At 37.7% G+C, this 27,536-nt stretch overlaps 1 protein-coding gene and 1 pseudogene across 2 annotated transcripts in view; both read right to left on the bottom strand.

Moving 5' to 3' along the window:
• The window catches only part of AFG1L (AFG1 like ATPase), a 291,317-nt gene extending 264,362 nt beyond the window's left edge, over window positions 1-26,955 (bottom strand). For both annotated transcript variants that reach the window (XM_077162567.1, XM_077162568.1), the window contains exons 1-2: window positions 26,591-26,955; window positions 5,307-5,530 (exon numbers count right to left, since the gene is read on the bottom strand). In XM_077162567.1, coding sequence (XP_077018682.1) covers window positions 5,307-5,530; window positions 26,591-26,729 — 363 coding nt within the window. In that variant the 5' untranslated portion in view covers window positions 26,730-26,955. The remainder of the gene's footprint in view (window positions 1-5,306; window positions 5,531-26,590) is intronic.
• Window positions 14,194-17,388, bottom strand: LOC143682862 (storkhead-box protein 1 pseudogene; annotated as a pseudogene).
• Window positions 26,956-27,536: the final 581 nt, after the last annotated feature.

The following is a 27,536-nucleotide window of genomic DNA, read 5'->3' as shown; positions in this document are numbered from 1 at the left end:
AAACTGCTGCTTGTTTTTATAAATGAAGTTTTATACAAATGCATTTATTAGAATGCATTTCTATATTGTCTGTGGTTGCTTTGGCTACATCAGCAGAATTAAATAGTTGCAAGAGAGCTCATATGACTCACAGAGCCTAAGATATTTACTGCCTGATTCTTCATGGAAAATGTTTGCTGACCCCTGATCTAAAGAACTGACGATAATCTCAGCAAAGATTTCCATGGTACTAATGCTTTTTTATAGCCTACATAATTCTGTTGTCATAACCAGAGTACCCAGCTTTGGTTGATAACAGATAAAATTCTAATCCTTAACATTATAAAGTAGGACATTATCCCACTTATTTAAATTCATTTTAAGGGATCTGATTTTAAAAAAACATTCCCATCCATGCTGCAGGAATAATTCCACCTTTTAGAACCATGACAAAACTTAAGACCTAATTAAGTACATTGGTTAATTATCTGGAGCCTGAATCAGGCCCACTATAGTCTGTTTCTCAAATTTCAGATTTTAAATGTCTTTAGCCAAAGTAGTTTGACCTCTAATCTCACTTCCCTATGGACGTCTTCTTTGGGTTAGGACATAATGCTTTTGCTTCAGCTTTCATAAAATTTTGATATAAAAAGCATTCATTTAAAAATATTTCTGTTTTTGATAAAGCTATAGTTATGGATATTGTTCATTTTGTACTCAATGTTGCTTATGACTTTCTAATGGATAAAGTTCCAGGGATCAGGGAAGCTTTACCCTAAACCACACCACTCAACCTACGGTTTATTTCTAAGAGGAATGGAAAGAATAAGTATATACTTTCTTAGCTGGAAGAAAGAAAGGAAGAACTAAGTTAAAAACAGCAAATTGCCTAGAATCACGCTGAAGAATCATGGATAAATAACTGAATATCCAGACAACTAAGCCTTCCCACATCTCCTAAAAGAAAAGTCCACAATCCAGGCATCCAAGGTACTCTGCTCACAGCTTCCAAGTGCTAGAAGCCAAGGGAAAAAAGCATCAAGATCTGAAATTTGGACTGATTCAAGGCAGGGTTATTTTTTCCTATCTGCTACAAGCACAGTTCTTGAGAAAGCAGCAAGAGAGAATAGGGAACACAAATAAAAGATGGTAGCATGTAGGAGAAAGTTTAAAATAATAATTTCTCATTAGGAAAAACTGAAAATTATTTAATGAGGAACAGGAGAAAAAGGAAAGGAGCTTTGTGTCTCCCAATTCCCACGTCTCCTGGACTATGATGTTTCCTCCCAAGAGACGAAAAAACCTAGCTGTCTGTGTACTCCTGATTAATGGAAATAGATTTTCAGAGTAGCTCCATACTCTATTTAATTTTCCCCTCCCTGACTCTAGAAATGCTTGATTTGGCTGTGTAAAAGTAATTCTAATTATAGTGATTTACATGAACTACTTATCATTTATGCCTAATTATCTCACAGCACAATAACAATTATGCATATATTAAATGTGTCAGATTAACCTGGTTGAAAGTTTTATTTGATAACAAAAGTAAAATGTTCATAAATGCCCATTCTTCATAGTTTGCTACTCAAAAGCATGGCCATCAGCTCATAACTTTTTTTATTAGAGAAAACACTGTTAAGTATGTAAGCTAAATAGTTTGCCACAATTGCTTCTCACTGATTAATAAATCTGACATTTCGTGAACAAAGTGCATTTCATTTTACTATTGTAGCTTAGGCTTATCTAGAAAGTTTCTGAGGAGTACAAGGAGAAAAACAATAAGTCCATCATAATGAATGTTTAAAAATCTATATTAAAACCATGTCAAATTTCCATAAAAGAATGAATCCTATTTACCAGAATCACTAGAAAACCTAATAGTCCAAATTCTTCTTTTCTGATAATCAGCATAGTGTTTATTTTTAGAAGAAACTGGTATGTGGAACCTTAACAGTTTGCAAAAACTAAAGCTTTTATGTATGTTTTACTCAAATTAAGTTAGGCATTTGAGTCTTTTTTCAATGTATTAAAGATTTGGTGGGCTTAAGAAACTACAGGACAAATACCACCACAAAGAGATGTTGTTCTATCTATAAACACTTATCATAGATGCATTGACTTAACAAATATGAACTTTCATTAGACACATTTGAAACTCTACCTGGCATGTCAAATCCCTCACTGACATAAGATTACAACCACACAATAAAAGTAGGGTTATTCACTAGGCAGGTCTCTCATAAGCAACCAGAATTCAAAGGTGGAAGAATAGGTGAATACCTCTAAGAAAAGTCAATGATTTTTATTTTTTTGGTTTTTTTTCAAACAATGATTTTTAAATGAAAAACATAGACACACACACACAAAAAAAAAAAAAACACTTGTGTCAAATTTGCAACCAGATAAGTTAATGATTAAAAGACACTTATGACTGGGTGGAAGTTCACCAAGCACCATAAAAGATGAACCTTAGGAAGGCCACAGAGTGGAGAAGAAGGAAAAAAGTGCCGTATTCCAAAAGAGGGAGGACAGGAAGGAGAACAAGATACCAAATTCATGAGAGCAATTTAATTCTCAGATAACAAAAAATCCATTTAAGTGAAACACCTTGTTTCCTGGTATGACACAGAACCACATTGTTTTATTTGGAAGGCTGCCTAGATGACAAACTATAATTAGGTATACTGTAAATAAACAGGCTATATTTTCCAAATGTTTTAGTTGTTTATTCACCTCTAAACTTTTAGAAATATGCAGACTTGGGGAAAAGAGGAAAGGCATGTCATCAAAAGGGATAATTCCTCATTATTTGCTATAACCATTGTGTTATTGCAAACACAATGTTTTGTGGCTATCCAAGAAGAGAGCCTCCATGCTCACGAGGGAACTGCCTTCTCCTGGGAGCAGCCCCAGATGGTACCTTATACTAAGGTCCAATCTGCAATGTGGTCAGTGGCCTCAAAAAAACCTGGTGTGTGCTCTGCCCACACAGGGATGAGGTGATTGGTTGGCCTATCAGATTCTTACTTAGGAACTTAAACTGCAGATACAGGGAAACAAATTAAGAAGTTGGCAGAAAGAAAAAAAGTACAAACAGACATGGGGGCGGGAGGACAAAGAAAAGTGAGTGTGCTGGTTTGAAACTGTCATGTACCCGAGAAAAGCCAAGTTCTTTAATCCTCATTCAATACTGCTGGGTGGGATCTTTTTTATTGTTTCCATGGAGATGTGACCCACCCACTGTGGGTGGTAAATTTTGATTAAGCGGTTTCCATGGAGATATGTCTTCACCCATTCAACATGGGGTTACTTATTTGAGTTCTTTAAGAGGAAACCATTTTGGAAAAAGCTTCAGAGTCAACTGAGTTCACACAGCCAAAGACCTTTGGAGATGCACAAGGAAAATGCTCCTGGGGAAGCCTTATGAAATCAGAAGAGAAAGCTAACAGACATCACCACATGCCTTCCCAGTGGAAATACAAACCCCGAACTTCATCAGCCCTTTCTTTGGAGCTAAGGTATCTTTCTCTGGATGCCTTAGTTTGGACATTTATATGGCCTCAGACTATAAACTTGCAACTTAATAAATTCTCCTTTTAAAAGCTGTTTCATTTCTAGTATATTGCATTCTGGCAGCTTTAGCAAACTAGAAGAGTAAGCTATGTGAAGGGCAGAGCACTGGAGTAAGAATCCACATATACCTGTTCCTACCACCTGTCAAGTCATCAGAGCCATCAGAGCCACTGCTTCTGCTGAAAGCTGGCTCAGGCTCCCTCCAGCCCATCTGTGTAACAGCCCTTCATTGCTGTTTTCATAGGTAGTCTTACTCAAAATCACTCTTTCTTTCTATATCCCAAATGAATCTCTATTCTTTGATCCAAAAGATGCTTATACAATGATAGCTGTTTTCTTTACATAAAAATAAAATTATCTAATTATACTCTCAAGGGTTTTTTAAAAAATGAAACACTTTCATTAGCATTTTAAAATAAAATACTAACATATGTTGCACAATGCCTTTCTTCCAAAGACCTTACAATAAGATAGTATTTGGAAAGGGAGGCACTTAGGGGGATGGGGCACTCAATGAAAAGAAAACTAATTTCTTAGATTTAATTATACTCTAACTCTTATAACTATTAATATCCCTCATAATTTTAAGATGATACCACTAATCACACTGACTTCTGTCATGGGATAAGGAATGGGAATTTTCCTGTTGTCTCAGAATTTGGGCAAAAGCCCAAGCTAAGGACACTGGAAGACAAGTTCTCCCATACTCTAAAAAGAGGCATCAGTCACAACCATTTTAGGCAAAAACAGCCCTAAATCCAAAGCAGGACTGAAAAGGGCAATTAAGATAGAAAGTTATTAGCTAAGTAAGGGCTGCAGCATTTCACCTCAGATATACCTCACACCAAGTGAGGGGGGTTCCCGAGAGAAGCATCTAGATTTAGACTGGATGCTTGCTTAGGTGAGGAAATCTACAGGCAGCTCTCAGAACAGGGTGTAGAATACATGGAAGAACTTGACATGTGTTCCTGGAATACAGCATGCATACAGGGGACATACAGGAAGACACAGAGGAGCCTGCTTCTTGTCTGCAGAAGTCTGAGGGCAAAAGGCTGACTGAAGCTGCCTGGGATGTGAGGATTGGGGGAAGGAAATGTTAGGTTTCCAGTGGCCTAAATAGATACCATAAAAGGTGGCAGGCTAGAGCTGTCCTGAAACAACCCCACCCAAGAGGGCTAAAGGCAAGAAGGCTAAGTCCCAGCAGAATGACATGGTATGAAGTGTACCACCAGACGCATAAAAGGTCAGTCAGGGAACGATGCAGTGTGGAGGAACCCCTGGGTAGGTCTGAAGAACACATCTATGTGCCCCTTAACAAAAAGCTAGCCAGTCAGCTTCTACGACAAAAGAGATCCCAATAGCTAACAGGTCACTTATAAGACTCTACGGTTTCACTATAATTATCATTCCCCTCTGACCCTAGAGAATCCAGGCAAGCAGAGAATAGAGAAGGAAACGGGGAAGAACAAAGCATTCCCCTTCTCTATTTCTGATCCCCAGATCAGGCTTGAGCCAGAGCAAGGGGAAAGCTAATAATTTTTTAATACTGAAATATGAAGCTGTTTGAATCCCTGAAGGTGAAAGAAAGCTACTGAACATCAAGAGATCAGGAATGGAGATCCAGCAGGGCTTGTTTAAAGGAACTGGTGGGAGATTTTCAAGCTGCTTCATGATTGTATTCTATTGTATTTGTTGCATTTTATAGATTGCTTACACTTTTAACTATTCAATCTTTAATATCACATAAATCTCACCTTTGAAAAAAGGCCTCGTGCTACTATCCTGTATCCATTAAGGTCTTCATGTAATTTCTGCAAACATTGTATGACTCTTCTTTGCTGGCTGTCATCCTTTAGCTCATGAGCTTTGATCAGGAAGTCATAGTGAGCCAGAGGTCCATGGCAAACAGCCAAAGCTTTCAAATAAGCCCCTGTAGCAGCAGTCAGGGACAAAGTTTCAGGTGCCTGAACTGTATAGGCTGCAAACAAAAATATATATAAAATTTTAGACTTTATTAAATGAAGATATTTCCTACTACTCTACATATGTTTGTTAATGGTCACATTAAAACTTCTAACCAGTTTATACATAACTGAGCAGTATATATAACTGAGCAGTTTTCGTAAATATCATTTGATTAAAATAACAATATAAAATACATCTATATAGGGCGGTGTGATGGTGGCTCAGAGGCAGAACTCTCACCTGCCATGCCAGAGACCCAGGTTCGATCCCTGGTGCCTACCCAAGTTTAAAAAATATACATACATACACACACACACACACACACACACACACACACACACATACACACACATACATATATATATACACACACATTTATTTATAATTATTTTATTTTAATGGAAGGAAAGAAATCCAAAAACCATAAACTGTCATCGTAACCCCTCTCCTAGAAAGGCTAACCTGTTGCTGAGTCTCTGCTTTGTCTCACTCCAATGGGTGGCATTGGGTGGTACCCTTCATTAAGTTGGGCTTAATTCTGTGTTATGGGTTGAATCATGTCCCCCACAAAGACACGTTCACCTCCTAACCCCCAGTCCTGTGGATGTGAACCCATTTGTAAATAGGATCTTTGAAGGTGGTATTAGTTAAGGTGAGGCCAAATTGAACCTGAACAGTGGGCCTTGATGCAATATGGCCAGAGCCCTCATAAGTTGAGGAAATTTGGACACAGATGGGAGAGAGGTGGCCATGTGATGGAGGCAGAGACTGGGTTATGGACTGCCAGCAAGCCATCATCAGAACCCTACAGCCTTCAGAGAAAGCATGCTGATGACTTGCTTTTAGATTTCTAGCCTCCAAAACTGTGAGAAAATAGATTCCTATTATTTAAACCATCAATCTGTGGTATTTATTACAGAAGATACAGCAAACTAAGACCTGCTCATTGAACCTGGCCAATTAAGGAACAGAGATATGATTTGACCTCAACATAACCAATTATTTCTGTCCCAGAAGAGGCCAAACAAAAAAAGGATCAGATTGAGTGTACACTTTGGACAATTACATGGTATGTGGATATATAGATACAAATATATCAGTAAAAAAATAAACAATTTTCTTAAAAAATCAAAGGAGAAGGTAGAGTTGTAAAAGAGAAGATAGGATTTAACAAATGAGTATGACTCCTGAATCATTATATTGATATTTCTTTTAGCCTTCAGTATTTTGGAGCAACCAGAAGGAAAAACCTAAAACTGTAGAACTGTAACCCACACCAAACTCTGAAATCTGTTCTATAACTGTTTGTTGTGGTGTGCTTTAAAATTTATTGCTTTTTTGTATATATGTTATTTTTCACAATAAAAAAATTTTTTAAAAAAAGCATCAGAACACCACCCTGCTTTAAGAACATGCTCTATTGTGTCCCACCTCCAAAAAAGTTATGGAAATGAGAAGACAGTTCATAAGCAGAGGGCTAAAATCAATGTGGTAATACGTGTTGTCTTGTTATGGACAGTAGAAAACCCTTCAAGACTAGTCTCTAAATCCCTATTCTAAAATCTCTCTCCCATCTGTCTACTCCTACTGTGTCCAAATTTATAAGAACTCTAGTCTATTAGATTCAATTTGGCCTTAACTAATAACATCTTCAAAATCCTATTTATAAATGGGTTCACATTCACAGGACCAGTGGGGTTAGGTCTTGAACAAGTCTTTATGGGGTACAGGATTCAATTCAAAACAGCCTCTATTTTTTTTAGAAGCAACAATAAATAACAGCAATCTGTCACATGATTTAGACACAGATTTCTCAAAGGTTCTGTGCCAGTATTTCATTGAATACCATGTTTCCTTTGTTACAATAATATGAAAATTGCTTATTTTAGAAAAAAATCACAATACTATTTTCATCTTTTTCTCAAGAGAGAGGAGAAAAAAATCTTTCAATATAGCATGAATGTTGGGAATAGGACAGGACTGTCTTGAAACATCTGCCCGCCCTTTCTGAACAGAAATTTTAGCTGAACACCTGGCTGCCCAGTTAAATATCCCATTTTCCAGCCTTTCTTGAAGCCACATATGAGCATGATTCTAACCAACAGGATGTAAGCAGAAATGTGTATTATTTTAGTATATGCCCTTATACTATACCCTTTCCCTCCACTCCCTCGGTCTGGAATGAAAGTGTGATGATGTCAGCAGCTGGAACAGCCAGCTGGGCAACGTGATCCCAGCAGAATGTTGAGCAAAGCAGAGAAACAAGATAAACAGAGCCTGATTTCCTACCACTCTGAGCTGCCAAACCAACTCTGGACCACCTACCTGGATTTTTATGTAAAAGAATAACAAACTTCTATCTTCCTTTTAAGGCAGTATATTTTGGGAGTTGTTACAGAAGCCTAAGTTGTACCCTAATTAATACAGGGGGCTTAAGGCCTGCAAAAGAGAATTTGACCAAGTGTCTTATGAGACACTGGGCTTCACAAGATCATAAATAACGCTTGTGTTCAACTTTAAACACAAAGGCTCCCAGCAATTTGAGATATATACCAGAGAAAAATATTCTCTCCACCCACTCCTTTAATCTTCTGGAGTCAATCAAGTGAGAAACCTGAGAGTAATACTACTCTCCTTGCCTATCCCACACCTTCTCCCCGACCCTCGACAAGGTCCCTAACCAATCATCAATAGCCTATCAATGGGCAGCTGCAATCACCTCCCAGCCTCTGATCACCTCCACTGCCCTCAAATTTGCCACTACCACATCTCTAAAATATTGTCCACACACCACAGGGATGATCTTGCTAAAACCAAAATGTGATTTTATCACTCTTTTGCTTAAAATGCATCTCATCATTTAAAGGAGTGTTTCAACTTCTTTATTGTTTTTTTTTTCAACTCCTTTAACAGTAGCATCTTTCTTACTTACAAAATCTTCCATGGGATCCCAAATTTATTACAAAGGAAAGTGGAGAGAAGGGGGCAAATTGTCCCACTTCTTTGGCATTCTGCTCTTTCCACACTCACACCAATCCTATTGCCCAAGCAGCACCTGAAGCCACTTTCCTTCCTTATAGGATCACATTGTGGATACTGCGCAGAAAAGACTTAACTTAGCAGGCCTGAGACTGCTCTTCTTAAATAGGCCTGGTTACAAGGTGGGTCCTGGGCTGGCCTATGACAACTTGCATTTCGGGCAGGTTCCCAATGGTCCCAGAACTGACCTGAGCGGTTCATTGTGCCTAGACTATTTGTAAAGTGTAGTTTATGAGGAACACCTGCTTTCTTTAGGGGAGTCTGGAATTTCAGTATGTGGCTATGTGAAAAGCCTCTAGTAAAAACCCCAGGTACTGAGTCTGCAATGAGCTTCCCTGTAGACTTTCCACACGTGTTGTCACGATTCGTTGCTGGAGGAATTAAGTATGTTCTGTGTGACTCCACTAGGAAAAGACTCTTAGAAGCTTGTGCCTGGTTTCCTTTGGACTTTGCCTCATGAGCCTTTACCCATGGATACAATTAGATGTTGAGTCCTGTGACTCACTGAACCTGGGAATGGTCTTGGGGGCCCCTGACATAGATAGTGTCCTCATTCTAGGGTTCAAGGCATCTACAATATGGCCCCACCCTGCCATTTCCAGACTCATTTACCACTACTTTTTACTATCCATTGACAAGAAATGATTGAGTACCTACCATATACCAGGTAATGGGGAATATCAAGTTTTGTTTTTGTTTTTGTTTTTGTTTTTGGGTTAGGGTTTAAGGAACAAAAAAATCGAAGCAATAGTGTATAAATATTATCTGGCAGTAGCACATAAAATGAATTTGGGTACAGGGAACTGAGTAGGGTGGAAAATGTAAAGGCCGAATCAACAATGTGATCTGCCCTCTAGCCAAATTCAAATGTGTCCCATTCTCTCATCTCATAAACCCACCTTTGTTCATCTGGAATCCCCTACCGGAACACCCTCCTCCTCCAATCCTCTGCCAGCCTCATTTCGGCTCCACCAAAACCTACCCATCTTTCAAGATTCCTCAGCCTCCTACCACCAACTTCCAAGTTCACCTGTATCTTCCCCAATCCTTTTCTCATTTCCTTAGGTTAAGAGTTATTTCCTCTTCTGTAGAGGGCTACCTGCCTTTCCTTAACCTCTGATCAATAGCTTTAAAGCTTTTCTGAGCTTCATCTTATATTCCCAACACACACATACAAATGAAATAAGAGATATAGAAAAAGAATGAAATAGTTAGAAAAATAATCTTATTATGCATGATGCATTCTGGAATTTTTATTTTATTTATTTATTTATAGATGCTGGACAAAGAACCACTAGATTTGGTTACATTATATGCCATATGTTTTGCTAACCTTTGTATTTCCATCTTTCCCCACTAGAATGGATACTCTTTGAGGGCAGGGATTTTTGTGTTTTGTTCAATGCCATATCCCCTGTGAACAGTGCTTGGTAATTGGTAGGAACTTAATGGTAGGAACTTATAAAACAGTTCTTGAATTCCCTCCCTTTCTACTTTTGCAGAAATCTCATTCTCTTCATTAACCACCTCTGTCCTTTATTATCAACCTTCCCATCTCTATTGGTCCCTTCTATCAGCTCAACCCTTTCCCCTCTTAAAATAATAACAGAAACCTCCTTGAGTCCACAGTCGTGGGATGTCTATCCTCCCTTCCACTCTCACAACCAAACCACTAGAAAGAGTGCTTTCCCCTTTGCAGCCACTCCTTCACATCCTGCTCATTTCTCCACCTACTGTGAGCAGGTGCCTTTTGAGCCGACTTCTGTCAACGTCACCCATTACCAAATCCAGCAACTACTCCTGTATTCCTATTCCTGTTACAATCATAAAAAAAAACTAATTTTAAAAAGTTATTCAGACTTCCGGAGAAGATGGCGGCTTAGTAAGACGCGCGGGTCTTAGCTCCTCCTCCAGAAAAGCAACTAAAGAAACAGAAACAATACGAAACAGCTCCCGGAGCCACAACAGAGACCAAAAAGACAGCGTACCCCATTCTGGAACGGCTGAAGGGGCAGGGAGAATCCGCTGCGGTGAGATATCCAAGGGGCGCGCGTTTTCCCGGCCGGGGCCGCTGGCGACTGGGGTCCCCTCCACGCACGTGGCTCCCCGGTCTGAGTGGGAACGTTGGATAGTGGGGCCCTCCCGCCACGCTTGGCGTCTCGGGCCAGCTGGGCAATTTGGACCAGAGTCCCCCAAGCCACGGCGGCCGGCGATCCACCTCCTCCATGTGCGGTTTCCCGGGCTGACTGCAAGATTCGGACTGGCCAGTTAAAGGAGCCACGGCATCTTTTACTGGTGGGCCCCGCAGACAGACGAGCGCCACGAGTGCCACCTACCGGGCAGGAAAAGAAAAACAGCCCAGAGATTTCACAGAAAAACCTTTCAACCAGCCGGGTCCCACACCCAGGGAAATCTGATCAAATGCCCAGACACCAGCAGAAAATAATGGATGACGCTCGGAAAATTAAAGATATGGCCCAGTCAAAGGAACAAACCAATAGTTCAAATGAGATACAGGAGCTGAGACAACTAATGCTGAATATACGAACAGAAATGGAAAACTTCTTCAAAAACCAAATCAATAAATTGAGGGAGGACATGAAGAAGACATGGGCTGAACAAAAAGAAGAAATAGAAAATCTGAAAAAACAAATCACAGAACTTATGGGAGTGAAGGACAAAGAAGAAAAAATGGAAAAAACAATGGATACCTACAATGGTAGATCTAAAGAGACAGAAGCTACAATTAGTGAACTGGAGGATGGAACATCTGAATTCCAAAAAGAAACAGAAACTATAGGGAAAAGAATGGGAAAACTTGAGCAGGGGATCAGGGAACTGAATGACAATATGAAGCGCACAAATATACGTGTTGTGGGTGTCCCAGAAGGAGAAGAGAAGGGAAAAGGAGGAGAAAAACTAATGGAAGAAATTATCACTGAAAATTTCCCAACTCTTATGAAAGACCTAAATTTACAGATCCAAGAAGTGCAGCGCACCCCAAAGAGAATAGACCCAAATAGGCGTTCTCCAAGACACTTACTAGTTAGAATGTCAGAGGTCAAAGAGAAAGAGAGGATCTTGAAAGCAGCAAGAGAAAAACAATCTGTCACATACAAGGGAAACCCAATAAGACTATGTGTAGATTTCTCAGCAGAAACCATGGAAGCTAGAAGACAGTGGGATGATATATTTAAATTACTAAAAGAGAAAAACTTCCAACCAAGGCTTCTATATCCAGCAAAATTGTCCTTCAAAAATGAAGGAGAAATTAAAACATTTATAGACAAAAAGTCACTGAGAGAATTTGTGACCAAGAGACCAGCTCTGCAAGAAATACTAAAGGGAGCACTAGAGTCAGATACGAAAAGACAGAAGAGAGAGGTATGGAGTAAAGTGTAGAAAGAAGGAAAATCAGATATGATATATATAATACAGAAGCCAAAATGGTAGAGGAAAATATTATCCAAACAGTAATAACACTAAAAGGTAATGGACTGAATTTCCCAATCAAAAGACATAGAATGGCAGAATGGATTACGACCCAGCAATACCACTACTAGGTATCTACTCAAAGGACTTAAGGGCAAAGACACAGACGGACATTTGCACACCAGTGTTTATAGCAGCATTATCTACAATTGCAAAGAGATGGAAACAGCCAAAGTGTCCATCAACAGACGAGTGGCTAAACAAACTGTGGCGTATACCTACGATGGAGTATTATGCAGCTTTAAGACAGACTAAACTTATGAAGCATGTAATAACATGGATGGACCTAGAGAACATTATGCTGAGTGAGTCTAGCCAAAAACTAAAGGACAAATACTGTATGGTCCCACTGATGTGAACCGACATTCGAGAATCAGCTTGGAATATATCATTGGTAACAGAGACCAGCAGGAGTTAGAAACAGGGTAAGATAACGGGTAATTGGAGCTGAAGGGATACAGACTGTGCAACAGGACTAGATACAAAAACTCAAAAATGGACAGCACAATAATACCTAAGTGTAATGTAACTATGTTGGAACACTGAATGAAGCTGCACCTGAAATATGGTTTTTTGTTTGTTTGTTTGTTTGTTTGTATCTTCTGTTTTTGTTTTTTTTTCTTTTTCCTTTTTATATATATATATTTTATTAGTATTATTATTTTAATTCTCTTCTCTATATTAACATTCTATATCTTCTGCTGTTTTGCTAGTTCTTTTCCTAAATCGATGCAAATGTACTAAGAAATGATGATCATACATCTATGTGATGATACTAAGAATTACTGAGTGCATGTGTAGAATGGAATGATTTCTAAATGTTGTGTTAATTTCTTTTTTTTTGATTAATTAAAAAAAATTTTTAAAATTGGATAAAAAAATAAAAGCACATAGTAGATTCAGGAAAAAAAAATAAATAATAGAGGAAAAAATGTTAAAATAAATTCAGTTTGAAATACTAGCAATCAATGAAAGGGAGGGATAAGGAATATGGTATGTAAAAATTCTTTTTCTTTTTCTGTTTTTGTTTTATTTTTCTGTTGCCTTTTTATTTCTTTTTCTGAATTGATGCAAATGTTCTCAGAAATTATCATGATGATGAATATGCAACTATGTGATGATATTGTGAATTACTGATTATATATGTAGAATGGAATGAGCATATATTACGGATGTTTGTGTTTCTTTCTTGTAATTTCTTTTTAATTAATAAAAAATTATTAAAAAAAAAAAAAGTTATTCATAGGAAATATCAGGACTGTGGGTAAAGAACATGGTATCTGCCTTTGGAAAGCCTCAATGTCCTTTGCGTATACTTTTATGTTTACTAGTCTAACATCTTTATTTAGTAGTATAAATCTCATTCCCATTTTTCAGAATAGGAAACCAAGAAGCACTGAAGATGAGGCGTCAATTCTGCTAGTCAGTAGAGATAAAAAGCAAATCAATCACTACGGCAAGATGCTTGAGGCTGAGAGATAGGCCAGTTTAGGCCTGGATAGCAGCTGAATAAATTAAAATACTTAAGGCTTCTCAAAAGCTGCACTAAATTAAATCTGTTACTACATCAGTGTACACAAATTATGTGATGCTGCTGCCATATTATTTTGATTTGTATTAATTTGTCTTATTGTCCTCCAATGGACAGTGGGAAAATGCCATTCTGAAGTTCCACGCGCTAATCTACACAACTTGCAGATTTTTAGAGACCAAAAACAGTCTGTACTTTATTTTCTAATACCTCAATTTTGATTGCCCACTTGCTTTAAAATTTAGTTGATATCTTGGTGTCAGCAGTTGAATAATCTATTATAACTTCCTAAACAATATTTTAACAATTACTTCTATTCCATTTAGTTTTACCTTCTTCAAGGGAAAAAAAAAAAAGTTTCCTCAGGATTTGAGTATATTTCTGATTACTTCCGTTTCTCCCAGTTTTTAAGTTTTTATCTTAAAACACAAATTTGTAACAAACTTCTGAAATTCTGCAGTCTGGAAGTCTGTTCTAGTATGTTCCACTTAACTAAACTCACTACATTAACAAATAATATATTAAACCACAGTTAAGCTCTTTTTTTTTTTTCAAGTCAAATATGTTTAATTGGAAGAACAACAATGATTAAATGTTTCTTTTTATTGCAAACAACCTATGTATTCTTTAAAAATTTGAATACCAAGAAAAAAAAAAGCTTTAAAACGTCAAAAGAAAGGGAAGAAGCCAGTAACTAGAACAAAATATGTAATGAGGTTAATAGTATATATGCTTTAGAGGATTCATATATTTGGCTGATTAAAACAAATCTATGGTAATACTGTACATTTTTAAAAAAATTGTTTCCTAAAGAAAAATAAGAATTAAACATTTATAACTGGAGTTAGTTGTAGTAAGGAATTGCATGTAAGTGTTTGACGGCTCTTTGCACCTTCAAAGATCTGCTGGAAATTTTGTCTTCTTTTCAGTCCGTCCAAAATGACTGAATTATTAGATGCCAGACTCTGTGTCCGTGGAGAATCTATTCCACTATCTCCTCCCATGCTATAATTTTCTGTTCCTTCTAAGTGACTGTGTATATGTTGGATATCTTGAGACAGCACTGGCATGTGTGAAGTGCTTAAAAGTTCTAAATTTTGTTTGAAGTGTTTTCTCATTTCCTGACTCTGGAAACCTTGACTCCAGCTAGCTGGTTTCTTTCCTGTGTCACCAACAGTCTCTTGCAGGGTTTCAACTTCAGAAGTGGCTTTTCTTGTGCAACAGTAATCAAATATAGTTCTATCAGCAGGTGCCAAAGTCTGTACACATTTAGCAACTCTCGGTTCTTCTTCATAATTAAAACTGAACTGGGTCCCTGAATTGAGGCCACAGCTTTCAGCAGAGAGATTTGGTTTCTGGCTTTCACCTGGATTAATGCTCAATCCAATGGGTGTGTTAAATTCATTTCCTTTAAGTATTTGATGCTCGCACCTTTGTATTTTGCTGTTGTACTCAGTCATAGATCTTTCAGTCACCTCTTGTTTTCCTAACTTATTCCTCTTGCTTCCGCCTGTAAAGGAATACTGAATGTGGCCAGGCAGGATTTGACGTAAGTCATTATCCTCAGAAAAGTCATCATCCTCTAGATACAACGAACTGCAGGCACCATCATCATCTTCCATTTCATTCTGATACAAAGCTTGATCATTATCAGAAAGTCTTTCATTTACCAGACTCACAGTTTCTGCATCCTGGACAAATGCCTTTCTCATCAGTTGTTCTTCTGAATCTGTGTTTTGCCTCTCAGGCTGCCTCAAATCTTGGTTTGTACCAGCTTGGTAGTCCAAAAGGCCAAGACTTTGAAACTTGTACATTGTTTTATCAACTAACCTGCCAGTAGAGGAAGGTTGATCTTGTGATGGCAGGATAAGCTGTGTTTCTTTTGTTTCCTCAAATTTGTCAAAGTCAGAGTGATTTTCCCTTAAGACTTCAGGGATTACCTTATTTTCTTCACCATATACATAATATCTCAACATACTTTCCTTAAAAGGACAGCAATGACTGTCAGTCTGCAAAACACTGTACGGAGGGCAATTTGAGAGGTGATCCCTGAAATCATCCCTAAAAGTTTTGACAGTAGAGTTTTTCATATAAATTGCTTCATTCAGTTTATCATTACGTTGTTTAGTATTTGACTGTTTGGCTTCAATGTCAAAGATTCTTGAAGAATCCAAAGACTTTGACCTTTGGAAAGTCCTTTCCTTTGTTTCAGTCTGACTGGGTTTCAGGTCACTGGTCTTTTGACTGTTGTGCCCTTTTGAGCTCCCTGGGTGAGGCAAACCCTGAAAAGGATTGCTGATTCGCTTTCTGTAAATCAGATGGGAACCTAGGACTATTGGATTCTCCTCACCAAGTGGTTTCTGATCTACTGCTTCATGTGGGCTTTTAAATCTGGGGGTGGGCTGGGTAGCAAGAAGCTTGGGCTGTTTCTTCTGTCTAATGCTTCCTGGCTTAGGCTCACTTCCCTGACCCCTGCCTGAGTGTCTATCCCTATGAGGATGACTCCTCCTGTGAGCCTTTGCTGACTGCCTTTTCTTAACTCCCACTTTTAACGGATATTTGTGCCTGGCTGTTAGCATATCAGTGGAAGTGCCCTGGCTATTATATTGTTTCTGCTCTTCATACTTTTGCATTAGAACAGTGTGTTTGATAGTTAAGCTCTTCTTAATGGCACATGATAGCCTACAGTGCAGAAAGGAAAAAGCAACTCAACAGCAAATTAGAATAAGACAAATTGTCACTAATAGCCCTAACCAGAATTGTTATATAAAATATACACAGGTTCTTTTTTCAACATGGTCTTGCTTTGAGTCCACAAGAGGCTTATGGGAGTCAGAGAGTCTGTAACCTCCTAAAATTAAAAGAAAATCATGTGTGTATATTTACATGTATTTTTTCTGAGGTTACATCTTTAAACATGTTACAGCCTTCTTCAGATCTGTAAACAGGTCTCTGACCAAAAACAGTTTAAGAACCACTGTTTTTATTGGTATTGTCATTTTAGAAAGTCTATTAACAGCAGCTTATATTAATTAGCACCTGCTGTGTGCCAGGGATTAGGTTAAGTAACTGAACAAATTTATTTTATTTAATGCTCCTATAATCCTATTACACAAATGGAGAAATTTGTTCATTCATTCACTCATTCATTCTTGTCTGCTGAAAACCAACTATAACTCAAGTACTTATTCTTGACACTGTGGTGGGGGTTGGGCACTATGCAAAAGAAATTCCTTTCCTCTTAGAGCCTTCACTCCACTCAGGGGAAAGACAGACAAATTTTTAAATTAACAAGCAAGAAAGTATCAGGTGTTGACAAGTACATTGATGAAAATGAAAGAGAGTCATACGGTAGGGCCTCTGAGGAAGGTATCCCCAAGAAACTTAATAGAAATACAGAACCTCGGACACCCACCCAGGCCTACTGAATCAAAATTTGCATGTTAACCTTAAAAGCTTAGGAAACATAGATAAATGGCCAAACCAGGATCTGAAGCTAAATGAACCAAAACTACCAGGATGTCTCCCTCATTAAATTGACCGTGAAACAACAGATAAATAAAGGCTGTGCTCCCATTCATGGTAGCCAGGCAGCAGAAAATCAAAACACTAGCTTTTCCCCACACTCATATCTGAAGCACCTGCTCCTCCTGGGACTCCATTCTCCTCAGGCCTGGCCAGAGCTCTGCTCTGCCTCCATCACTGGGTCAACCTGCCTCTGCTAACAAATAGGACTCTTCCCAAAACCACTACTACAGCAGCTTTTTCTGTTAAAAGCACAAAGTTTAAGTGTTGGAGAGAAGAAATTCCTTTCCATAAAAAGGTGAAAGCTTATATATATATTCTTAAAATTTTAAGAATTTTTACAAACAACTAGATTTATACACTCATTTTTGAGCTTCAAATTCAAAATATTAATATATTTGGCACTAAATGAAGATGTAAATGATCTAGCCCTCAAATATGAAAACTCAATGTTGGGAGACAAATCAGTGTTGGATCACAGTGTCAATTCAAGAAGACATTGATGTGCTCAAAAGTTGGATGAAGTTACCAACATAACTTTACTAAGATGGTTTTAGGTTCAAAAACTTAATTACACTGAAAAAAAATTCATTGAAAAATCTTTAAATAGAAGAATTCAGTAATCAACAAATTGTTCAAAAACAATTATAAAGAACCTGTAGAGCACAAATCCCTATAAACAATGAAAAGTCTAGAATAAAGAAAAATAAGATTCATCAATTTGTAAGATCTATATGGCTATCAATATAATGGTCACAGTAATAATGCTGTGAACATTCATGTACAAGTTTTCGTGTGAAAATATCTTGCATATATATCAAATTTTAATTGGGCAAAGATTTGAACAGACACTTCTCCAAGAAGATATACAAATGGTCAACAAGTACGTGAAAAGATGCTCAAAATCATTAGTCATTAGGGAAATGTAAATCAAAAGCACCATGAGATACCACTTCACACCAACTAGGATGGCTCTAATAAAAAAGACAGGCAATATTAAGTGTTGATGAGGATGTGGGGTAATAAGAATCCTCATGCACTGCTGATGGGAATGTAAAATGGTGCAGGCACTATGGAAAACAGTTTGGCAGTTCTTCAAAAAGTTAAACACAGAGTTATATGACCCAGCAATTTCACTTCTAGTGGAGAAACAAAAATATACAATCACACAAAAACTTGTACATGAATTTTACAGGAGTATTATTCATAATAGCCAAAAAGTAGAAACAATGCAAATGTTTATCAACTAGTGAATGAATAAGCAAAATGTGACGTATCCATTCAATGCATTATTTGGCCATAACAAATCATGACGTACTAATACATGTTACAGCGTGAATGAACCTCAAAAACATTATGCTAAGTGAAAGAAGTCAATCACAAAAGACTACATATTATGAGTTCCTTTATTAAAATATCCAGAAAAGGTAAATACATACAGGTAGAAAGTAGATTAGTAGTTGCCAGTGGCTAAGAGCAGGAGAGAATGGGAAATGATTGCTAATGGATTGGGGATTCATTTTGGAGATAATGAAAATGTTCTGGAATTAGATAATGGTGATAGATGCACAACTTTTTAGATATATTAAATATCACTGACATATATTTTTAAACAGGGTAGATTTTATGATATGTGAATTATATCTCAACAGTTTTAATAGAAAAAGATCCCAGCTAACTTTCCAGAAACCTACAACCTTCAGATAAGTCCTGAAACCTAGAGGGCCCAACCACTCCAGAATATCAGCTAGTTCCATCTCCCCAACCCATATTATTGACAACCCCTTCAACCTGAAAAAGTTAGAATGGGCATAGCCCAAATACCTCTGCAGAGTGGGAAAGAGACCAAAGGTTATGGTGGAGTTATACAGAGAAGGTAGGGTTTAACAAACGAGTATGATTGCTGAATTATTATATTGATATTTCTTTTAGTCTCTAATATCTTAGAGCAACTAGAAGTAAAAACCTGAAATTGGGAACTGTAAACCATATCAAACTCTGAAATCTGTTCTACAACTAATCATTGTGAGGAAAGTAATTCAAGAATCTAGAAACCATATCATGAGACTTGATTGATAAAAGCCAGCTAATATTGAGAAGAGATTTAGTAACAGCATCCCAGCACCCTGTGTTTAGCATATAGATGACACCAAGAAATATTTGAAGAACGAATGAATAGGAAATATATATTAAGTCTTCAATGCTTTAAAGACTGTAAAATGGAGTTGAGACAAGGTAGTAACCCAAGAATTTGGTAATGAGTAAATGAGTGAAGAAATGTATGAGATATTAATCTTGATGTGTTTAAAGGAGGGCTGTTATGTGGTATCAGGACACGAGTTACATACATTATACCTGAAAGCAGATTCAAGATAAATTGGGAGAAGTCACAGAAAAGCCCAAATTTCAGCCCACTTATAAGAAAAAATTTTTAACCATTTTTGGATATCCAAAATGAATAGGATTCTCAAAAACAGTTACAGCAGAAACTACATGCCTATCTAACCTTGACTGACTACCTGACCCAGAGTTCCTCATCAACTCTAATGTTCTGTGATTCTCTGAAATCCTATATTTATATCTTGCTATGCATCAAGTAATTCATAATTACTTAAATTCTGTTTGAAAACAGCATCCATTTCTTAGTGAATGAAGATATCTTACTTTAATGGCTGGCCTACATATTACAAATCAAATATTGAGAGCTTTTTTTGAAACATCATGACCAAAGCAGTAATTCATAATTTCTAAGCACCTTTAGGTGTTCAGAGTATCTTGAGAAAAGGTGGTTACATCCAGGAAAACAAACAAACAAAAAATCTCTGGTTATTAACAGAGGCCTTATGAACAATCTCAGAAAAATTAAAACTGCATTTTCTAGAATTCAAAGCATTGGAATCAGACTGGGCCCTTGCTCACTGTTAATATGAGTGAGCCTACCCGAGAATTAAAACGGTTTTAGTAATTCTATACAGAGTTAAATTCATACCATTTCTACTCACTGACTGGAATCCACGGCCTCGGACATTTCAATATTTCAGTTATTCCAAGCACAGCCCCAGATTTATATAACACTTTCTTAAAGTTTCAAAGGATGTTCTCATATAATAACTTATTTAAGCCTCATAAAAGACTTGTGAGGAAGGGAGAGTTAGGATAATTAATCCCATTCTACAGATGAGGAAATGGAAATAACAAAGTAAGTGACTGACCCAGCACTGCAGAATTAAACCAAAATCCAAACCGGCTTTTCCAGTCCTATTTCATTATTCATCTGCCATCCCATATGTTCACTAGTCATAAAACAGAACAGACCAAAATTCTTCAAAGTAACAGTTATAGAATAAAAGGAGCGTCACTTCTTCACAAAGAAAAAGAAGACTGTTGCCAAAAAGAACACGAGCTTAGTTAAATTAAATCAAAACTATATAAGGAATTTAGATTTCCAGTTTAAAATGTTTACCCAACTGCTGTGAGAAAAATGCACAATCAGGAAAAGCACTTTTAATATTTCAAAAGGGCTGAATTAAAATTTCAGCTGTAAACTTCATTACTGTAATTAGATTTTTAATGCATATTTATTAACATCCATTCAAATACTGTGTTCACAATTATTCATGAGTTATTTGTACATTTGAGTTGATTTCCACAAAGTGTAAACAGTGGCCACTGACCAGAAATGTTCTCCTACAATGACAGGAGCCCATGCTAAGGTCATAGGCAGCCCGTGTACACTCTATTATGTTTTAATCATACGCAAAAGATAAATACTTGGCTGCTTTTATGAAAGCTGCAGTGGTCATCAATGACCCTAAAAGTCAGAAGTACCCATGACATTAGAGACCTATGTTTGATTCAGTGATGAATCAACAGAGTACAGAATAGAAGAAAATCAAATCTTAATTAAACTCTTTCTTTAGAAAAACAACATAAGCCATCATCAAGGAATGCAGCACAAGATGATTTACTTTATTTATAAAAGGCTGATTTAGGGGCTTTTAAAGGGTGCTTTTGATTTAAATAGAAAAATTATGAAAATTAAAACTAAATGCTTGCTGGTTATCATTCTTTTCCTTTAGAAGCTAGTTAATCTTAAATGTGCCAATGTGTATAACTTTACAAAAGAAAAAAAAATAGTACTTAAATTTCATGATAACAAATCAGTAAAATACTGCCTAAAAATCTGAATAAAGCTATTCTGAAGTAATTATAGGCATGGCCCAGCATACTGAGTAACTCCTTAATATTCACCCTGTTCATAACTATCTGCTAACAAGATCCAAGGGATCTGTTTTCTTTCAAAAGATAAAGAAAAAAATCATTAAGTGATCTATTTGCTGTATTAGTTTATTTTACATTTTATACATGCACCCAAATATATAAATGAATATTTTAAAATCTGAAAGTCGACAGAATTTACATTTAAGATAAAAATTACACTATAAAACTATGAAGGAACAACTATAAAAATTATATGTTCAAGCTGTGAAACTTGTTGGAGGGTGTGGATTGGAAATTTGTTGAAAACTACCACCTAGTCAAGAGTATGAACAGATGATGTCTTGGTAGAGTAGCTTCTGGGATGAGACAAATAGAAAAAAAGAAATAAAAAAGGGGCAGGAAGAAAAGTGAAAGAAGGTTATTGAAAGAGATTCTAGAAATCAAAGTATTAGCCACTTCCTATAAGGAAGGAATAGAAATTGGACCTCAATAGAGGACCTTAAGCAAGGGAGACAAAACATAGGAGGAACAGACATATCAGAAATGCTTTTAAGGGAGCGATTAGGACAAATGCCACATATCAGAGAAAGATATGAGTGACCTAAGAAAACAAGTGTTGGAAATAGTCAGAGGCTAAATGAATTTTCATCAGAGAATTTATAAAGCATATTACTGCACCAAGCCCACAGCTAAACCCACCAATATCAAGGACCTTTGAAATCTATTTTGTGAAAAAATAAATCCAAAACTAGTAATACCCCCATTTAAATACCCATCATTTACATAAAGAGAATGAAGTTCTTGAGGCATAAATTCATGATCATTATGTCAATAATCCATTTCAGGGTCTCTCTTTTTATTAGTTCTTCTCTTGGATTCAACATTTGCCCCCTCTCTTTACCCTAGAACTATATTTAGGGCCTACCTATGCCCATGTAATAAGTTATGCTGTGCTAAAACCTTCTGCATTATTATAAGATTAGCAGAACATTCTTTTCTAATATAATAATAAATGTTAGTGGAACTCCAAGAAACATGAAGTTTCACATAAGAGGATTCACTTAATTGGGTAATAAAAAGTAAGTCCCAAACATATTTCTTAACCACTAATCTGTACTACTAATAAATTATACCAATTCAAATGGCTGAGGGGGGTTAGTTCTACTCACATTAATACTTAACTTCGTGGTGAAGAAAAAAATACCATAGATTTTCAAATTGGGGCATAATCTCATAAAGAAGAGACTGTGGAGTTAAATCTGAATATGAGTCATTGTTGAATAGTAACACCTAAAAACATAACAGTGAGATAAGAGGGGACTATAATAAAAAGAAACCATAAACTATGAACCTCATAGCATCTTACCTCTATGAAATAAACTGTTTCTAAGGATAGCTTAAATATCAGACATGCTAATTTTTTTTAATTTAGAGATATTCTTCTCCTCGGTTTTTCTCCTATATCTTCTATGTCCTCTCTAACTGGTCTCCAGCGAGGTCCGCTTCTGCTCATAAAATAAATGCTTTCCTCACGGTCTCACCTAAAGCTTTTTCTCCTTTTCACTCTACAAATCTTCCCAGTCTACTTCTTCCATTCTCATGTCTCTCAACTTAGTACATCCTTGCTAAGTCTCGATCCCATATTTCCAACAACTCACTAGACTTTTACTTCCCTGTAATATTATAAGCACCTCAAATTTAACAAGTCCAAAACAGAATCTCTCTCCCTAAAATGTCTCTGGTCCTTTGTTTGGTTGTTGCTGTTTTCGGGGATTTGGACTTGCCTTGTTAGTGATCCATTAAATTACACAAATTAGGGAACTTAAATTGATCTTCTCTCCTCCCTTTCTTGTCTTCCCAAGTCTATCAATTCTACCAAGTGTCTGAATTTCATCTCTCAGCTACCCTGTTCTCCATCTTCACCACAGCAGGAATTTAGGCCCTGAACTGCTCTTACAGAACTACCTCCTTTTCCTCCTAACTAATCACTCAGTTGCCAATATTCCCTACACTGATGTTTCCAATCTATTTTTTCAAGCGACCTTAAGAATAATCTTGCTGAACAGATCTGACCGCTTTTCTTAAATTTACATCATATTTCGACCCCACCCCACCTCCCTCAAAAAAACACTTATACTAGATTCCCACTGAGCCTAGATATTTTCACATAGCATATAAGACTCTTCTCCATCAGGTCCCAGCCTGCCTCCCAGCTTCATCCCAGCTGCTCTCCCCGAGGAACCAGAAACCTGTAACAGTATGTACAGGTAATGTCCTCACTCCATCCAGAGCTCCTTCCTGCTGTATAGGCCTACAATATTTCGATGGGACTCGATCATGGTTTGTATTATTAATGTTCATTATTATATTAAGGAGTAAGTATAGTATAGAGATAAAATTTGCGGTTCTGGAGCAAAAATGCCTAAGTCTATATCCCAACGGTGTGACCATATCTGATTTTTCATTCATAAAATATAGATAATTTTAATAGGGTTGTTGAGGAGATTAAATTATGAAACCAGAACAAACTGCTAGCAGACAAGCTGATAAGTAGAAATAGCTCAATAAATGTTAATATCATAATTCCATCTCCCTTCCAAGATTTTGAACTATTCGGGGCCTGGGACCTCATTTTTCCCCTGCCACACAGCACAACATCCCAACTGAATTAGCAATTTTGAGGCACTTTCCATCCACGCCATGGCCATTCTGATTTCCAATAAAATGTCTCTCCTCAACTACACAAAGGATGAATAATTGTTAAATGAAGATACACTTAGACCTAAGAGAACAGGCAGTAAAATCACAACAGCATATATATTTAAATTACCTAGGATACCAAATTTCACTCTCAATTGTTAAATAAATGTAATAATGGAAATACACATGGCAAAATGGAATTCATAATGTTACATTTCCTAAGGGGTTTAAAGTTAAGACAATGAGGTCAGTGATTTGGATGATCAACATTTTAAGTTTCCTAAAATTTTCACAGTTCCATTTTCCAAAATGTCTTTGAACTAGGGCTGTCATTAAAGCTTAAATGAAGGAAAAAACACATTTAAGAAAATACTGTTCCTTTTCCTTCATTCATTTCCTTTATCTATGTCCTTCTTTTGTTTAACTTTAATCCAATTTCCCACTCACATTACACTGTACACCCAATAGACTTTACAGGATAAAAAAATGGAGATAAAATATAACACGTAAATAGTAAATAACCCAAAAAAAGAAAAGAAAAAGATGAAAGGGATAGAAAACAAACTTGTAAATCAGAGTCTAAATATTGAACAAATTTTCAACTTACATTTCCTTTTTAATTTGGGAGAAGGGGGAGGGATCTTTAGTTACAATTAAATCAACCTCTACTCTAACAACATTTTCATCAAATCCCCACACCAAAAGGTGGCAAAAATTTGAGTACAGTGGACAATAAGGGTGCAAGTTAATAGCATAACCTTTACAGAGATGTAAGTCTAAGTCTTTACTTGAACCCAATAGTCTCCTATTTAATAGCCAGTAACCTTCTACAACCTTGGTTTCATCATCCCCAAAATGAGGATGATAATACTAACAGCAAAAGGTTGAGGATTAAATGAGATAATGTATGTAGGAAGCACTCAGCAAATTGCATGGCACACAATAAACCTTCAATAAATCATGTTATTATCATGTTCCTTAAATCATAAAATCAATTTCCAAAAATTAAGGTACATGCATAGAATGGAATACTATTTTAACAGTTTAAACCTTAGGCAGGTCTATAAGTATTGATACAGAATGATCTCCAAGATATAACTAACTAAAAATGACAGTGGCTCAGTGGCAGAATTCTCACCTGCCATGCCAGAGACCCAGTTTGATCCCAGTGCCTGCCCATGCAAAAAAAAAAGAAATGACATGAAATGAATAGTGTGTATAGTATGCTGCACCTTATATTTAAAAATAATACAGGGCGGGCCACAGTGGCTCAGCAGGCAGACTTCTCGCCTGCCATCCCAGAGACCCGGTTTGATTCCCAGTGCCTGCCCATGCAAAAAAAAAAAAAAAACATATGTTTAGATACATAATACATACACAGAATTTCTGAAGAACTACATAAGAAATTTTATCAAAAGTTGACTCTGGGGAGAAAAATTAAGTGACTAGAGAACAGGGTTATATTTTACCATGTTCCTTCTTATACTTTTTGAATTTTCTATCATGTGTTCCTATTACCTTTTCCAAAAAGAAATAAAAATAAAATGGATATTACATCCACAGCTTATCTACCAAAAGATTCCAGTACACATTAAGTGGATTATGCTGAACTTGGCAGAAAAACCGAACCTGATCTAATCATAGATTTAGTACTAATTTCAATTGATGATAATGGTCAAAGACATTTTTAACTTTATCAGGGTTTATTAACTTCTTATGGTATACGGGGAAAGGGATGTTTGGAAATGATAAATATGTTGCAGGGAAAGACAATTAAGAATCTTAACTTCACTCATCCATTCCTTTAAAAAACATACCTGCCCACCAGGTACCAGCCACTGTGCTAAGTGCTGGGGAAACAATGACCCATGGTCCTTGCCAGAGAGAAGCCTACATATTACTGGGAGTGTATGAATGAAGCAGTAAAATTAGCACTCCTGTAGGCTATTCAAGAAATACGTAGAATTTCTTATTAGAATTAGGATGAGTATATGTTCATACTCATTCATGAACACATAACAATTGAGTGAATGAGGCAGGCCGGGGTAACAACCCACATCCCACAGAAGCCTCTATTGGTTAGAAAGGGAACTCGAGAACCTTTAACTGAGAAGGTTTGTGGATTTGGGTTCCCAGAATCCAGAGGGCCAGCTGGCCTACAGAGGTTCCAGTCGTGGCTTTACAATCCAAGGCCCGGTCACCTGCCTGGAGAGCCCGGAAAGGAGCAGGGTGGGTGGTCCCTGACCCCCAACACCACACTAGCCTTCAAACTGGGCACTCCTACCCCTGAGTTTCACCGGGTCTCAGCCCTCTGACACCCAGGAGGAAACATAGTATGGATCGAGCACTGAAAGTCACTCTGGGCCAGATCCCTCAGTGATCAGGACTCCTTCTCGCATAAGCATTATGGAAAGGTTAGAGAGGCTGAACTCTTGAGGAAGGCTGAGTTCCAAAAAAATGATGACGATCCGGGGACAGCCAGAGGAGATAGGGGGGTGACCCCAGAGGCTGCCCTGATCGAATGCAGACAGGTCGATTCGGTCTCCTCATGGCACGGTCACTGACCTTTCGAAAGGGGACTCCCAGGGGCGGCGGCCTGAGGGCCGAGAGCGGTGGCCGCGGCCCGGCACCCAACACATCTCCCTGTCAGCCGGCTCGACGCTAGGGAGCGCAGAGTAACCAAGGGCGACCAGAAGACAGCCATCTTGAGTTCCGTACAAGGGGGTAGGGGGTGAAGACGAGGAAAACTTTATCGAAACCCAGAAGAGAGACGCTGGCACTGACAAATCCAACAGTGCTCGCTGAAGGCTCCGCCCGAGAGAATGAAAGAGAACAGGGAGGAAACGTGACCTCCAGGAGGGAGAAGGGCAGGCTATACTCCTGGGCCTTTCGGTTCTTCCGGGTGCTGCCAGGCGGCACTACAATCCCCAGCATGCAGTGCGTCGCGGCCTGGGGCGGGCCGAGGGGGCGGGCCGAGGGGGCGGGCCGCTGTCATCTGGGGAGGGTTGAGGAGAGCTGGCAGGCTTGTCCGGGCCAGAGAGCCCCAGATGTTATGGAAAGTGACCTTGGAAAGTGATTATGAGGTGTAACCGCTTCATGTAACCTCCCTTGAGCATTTTAAGATAGCCTACCTGACCAAGGTTCAGAAACCTAAGTAAAATAGAGATGGCCCTCATATTTTAACGAAATATTGATCTTTGTACTTGGTAGTCCAAATTTTTTCCCTCCAGTGTCCTACCCATTTTTGGCAGAGTACCTGAAACTTGCTCCTACCACTTTCCTTTTCTGTATTTGAATAACATAAATTACGTTCAGTGTATACGGTATACATTCAAATGTTTTGAAAGAATTTATTGAGTGACATTGAAAAGGCGATGGCCCAAGATGAGCAATTAGTGGATAGAGTGGACGTAGTAGAATGGTGCATCTGAAGGGCGACGTCTAAGTGATCTGTCCTAATTTGATTTTTTTGCATGGGCAGGCACCGAGAATCGAACCCGGGTCTCCGGCA

The sequence above is a fragment of the Tamandua tetradactyla genome, chromosome 5 (genome assembly GCF_023851605.1).
Source record: "Tamandua tetradactyla isolate mTamTet1 chromosome 5, mTamTet1.pri, whole genome shotgun sequence".
Classification (NCBI taxonomy): domain Eukaryota; kingdom Metazoa; phylum Chordata; class Mammalia; order Pilosa; family Myrmecophagidae; genus Tamandua; species Tamandua tetradactyla.
This window is presented reverse-complemented; position numbering and strand designations above follow the sequence as displayed.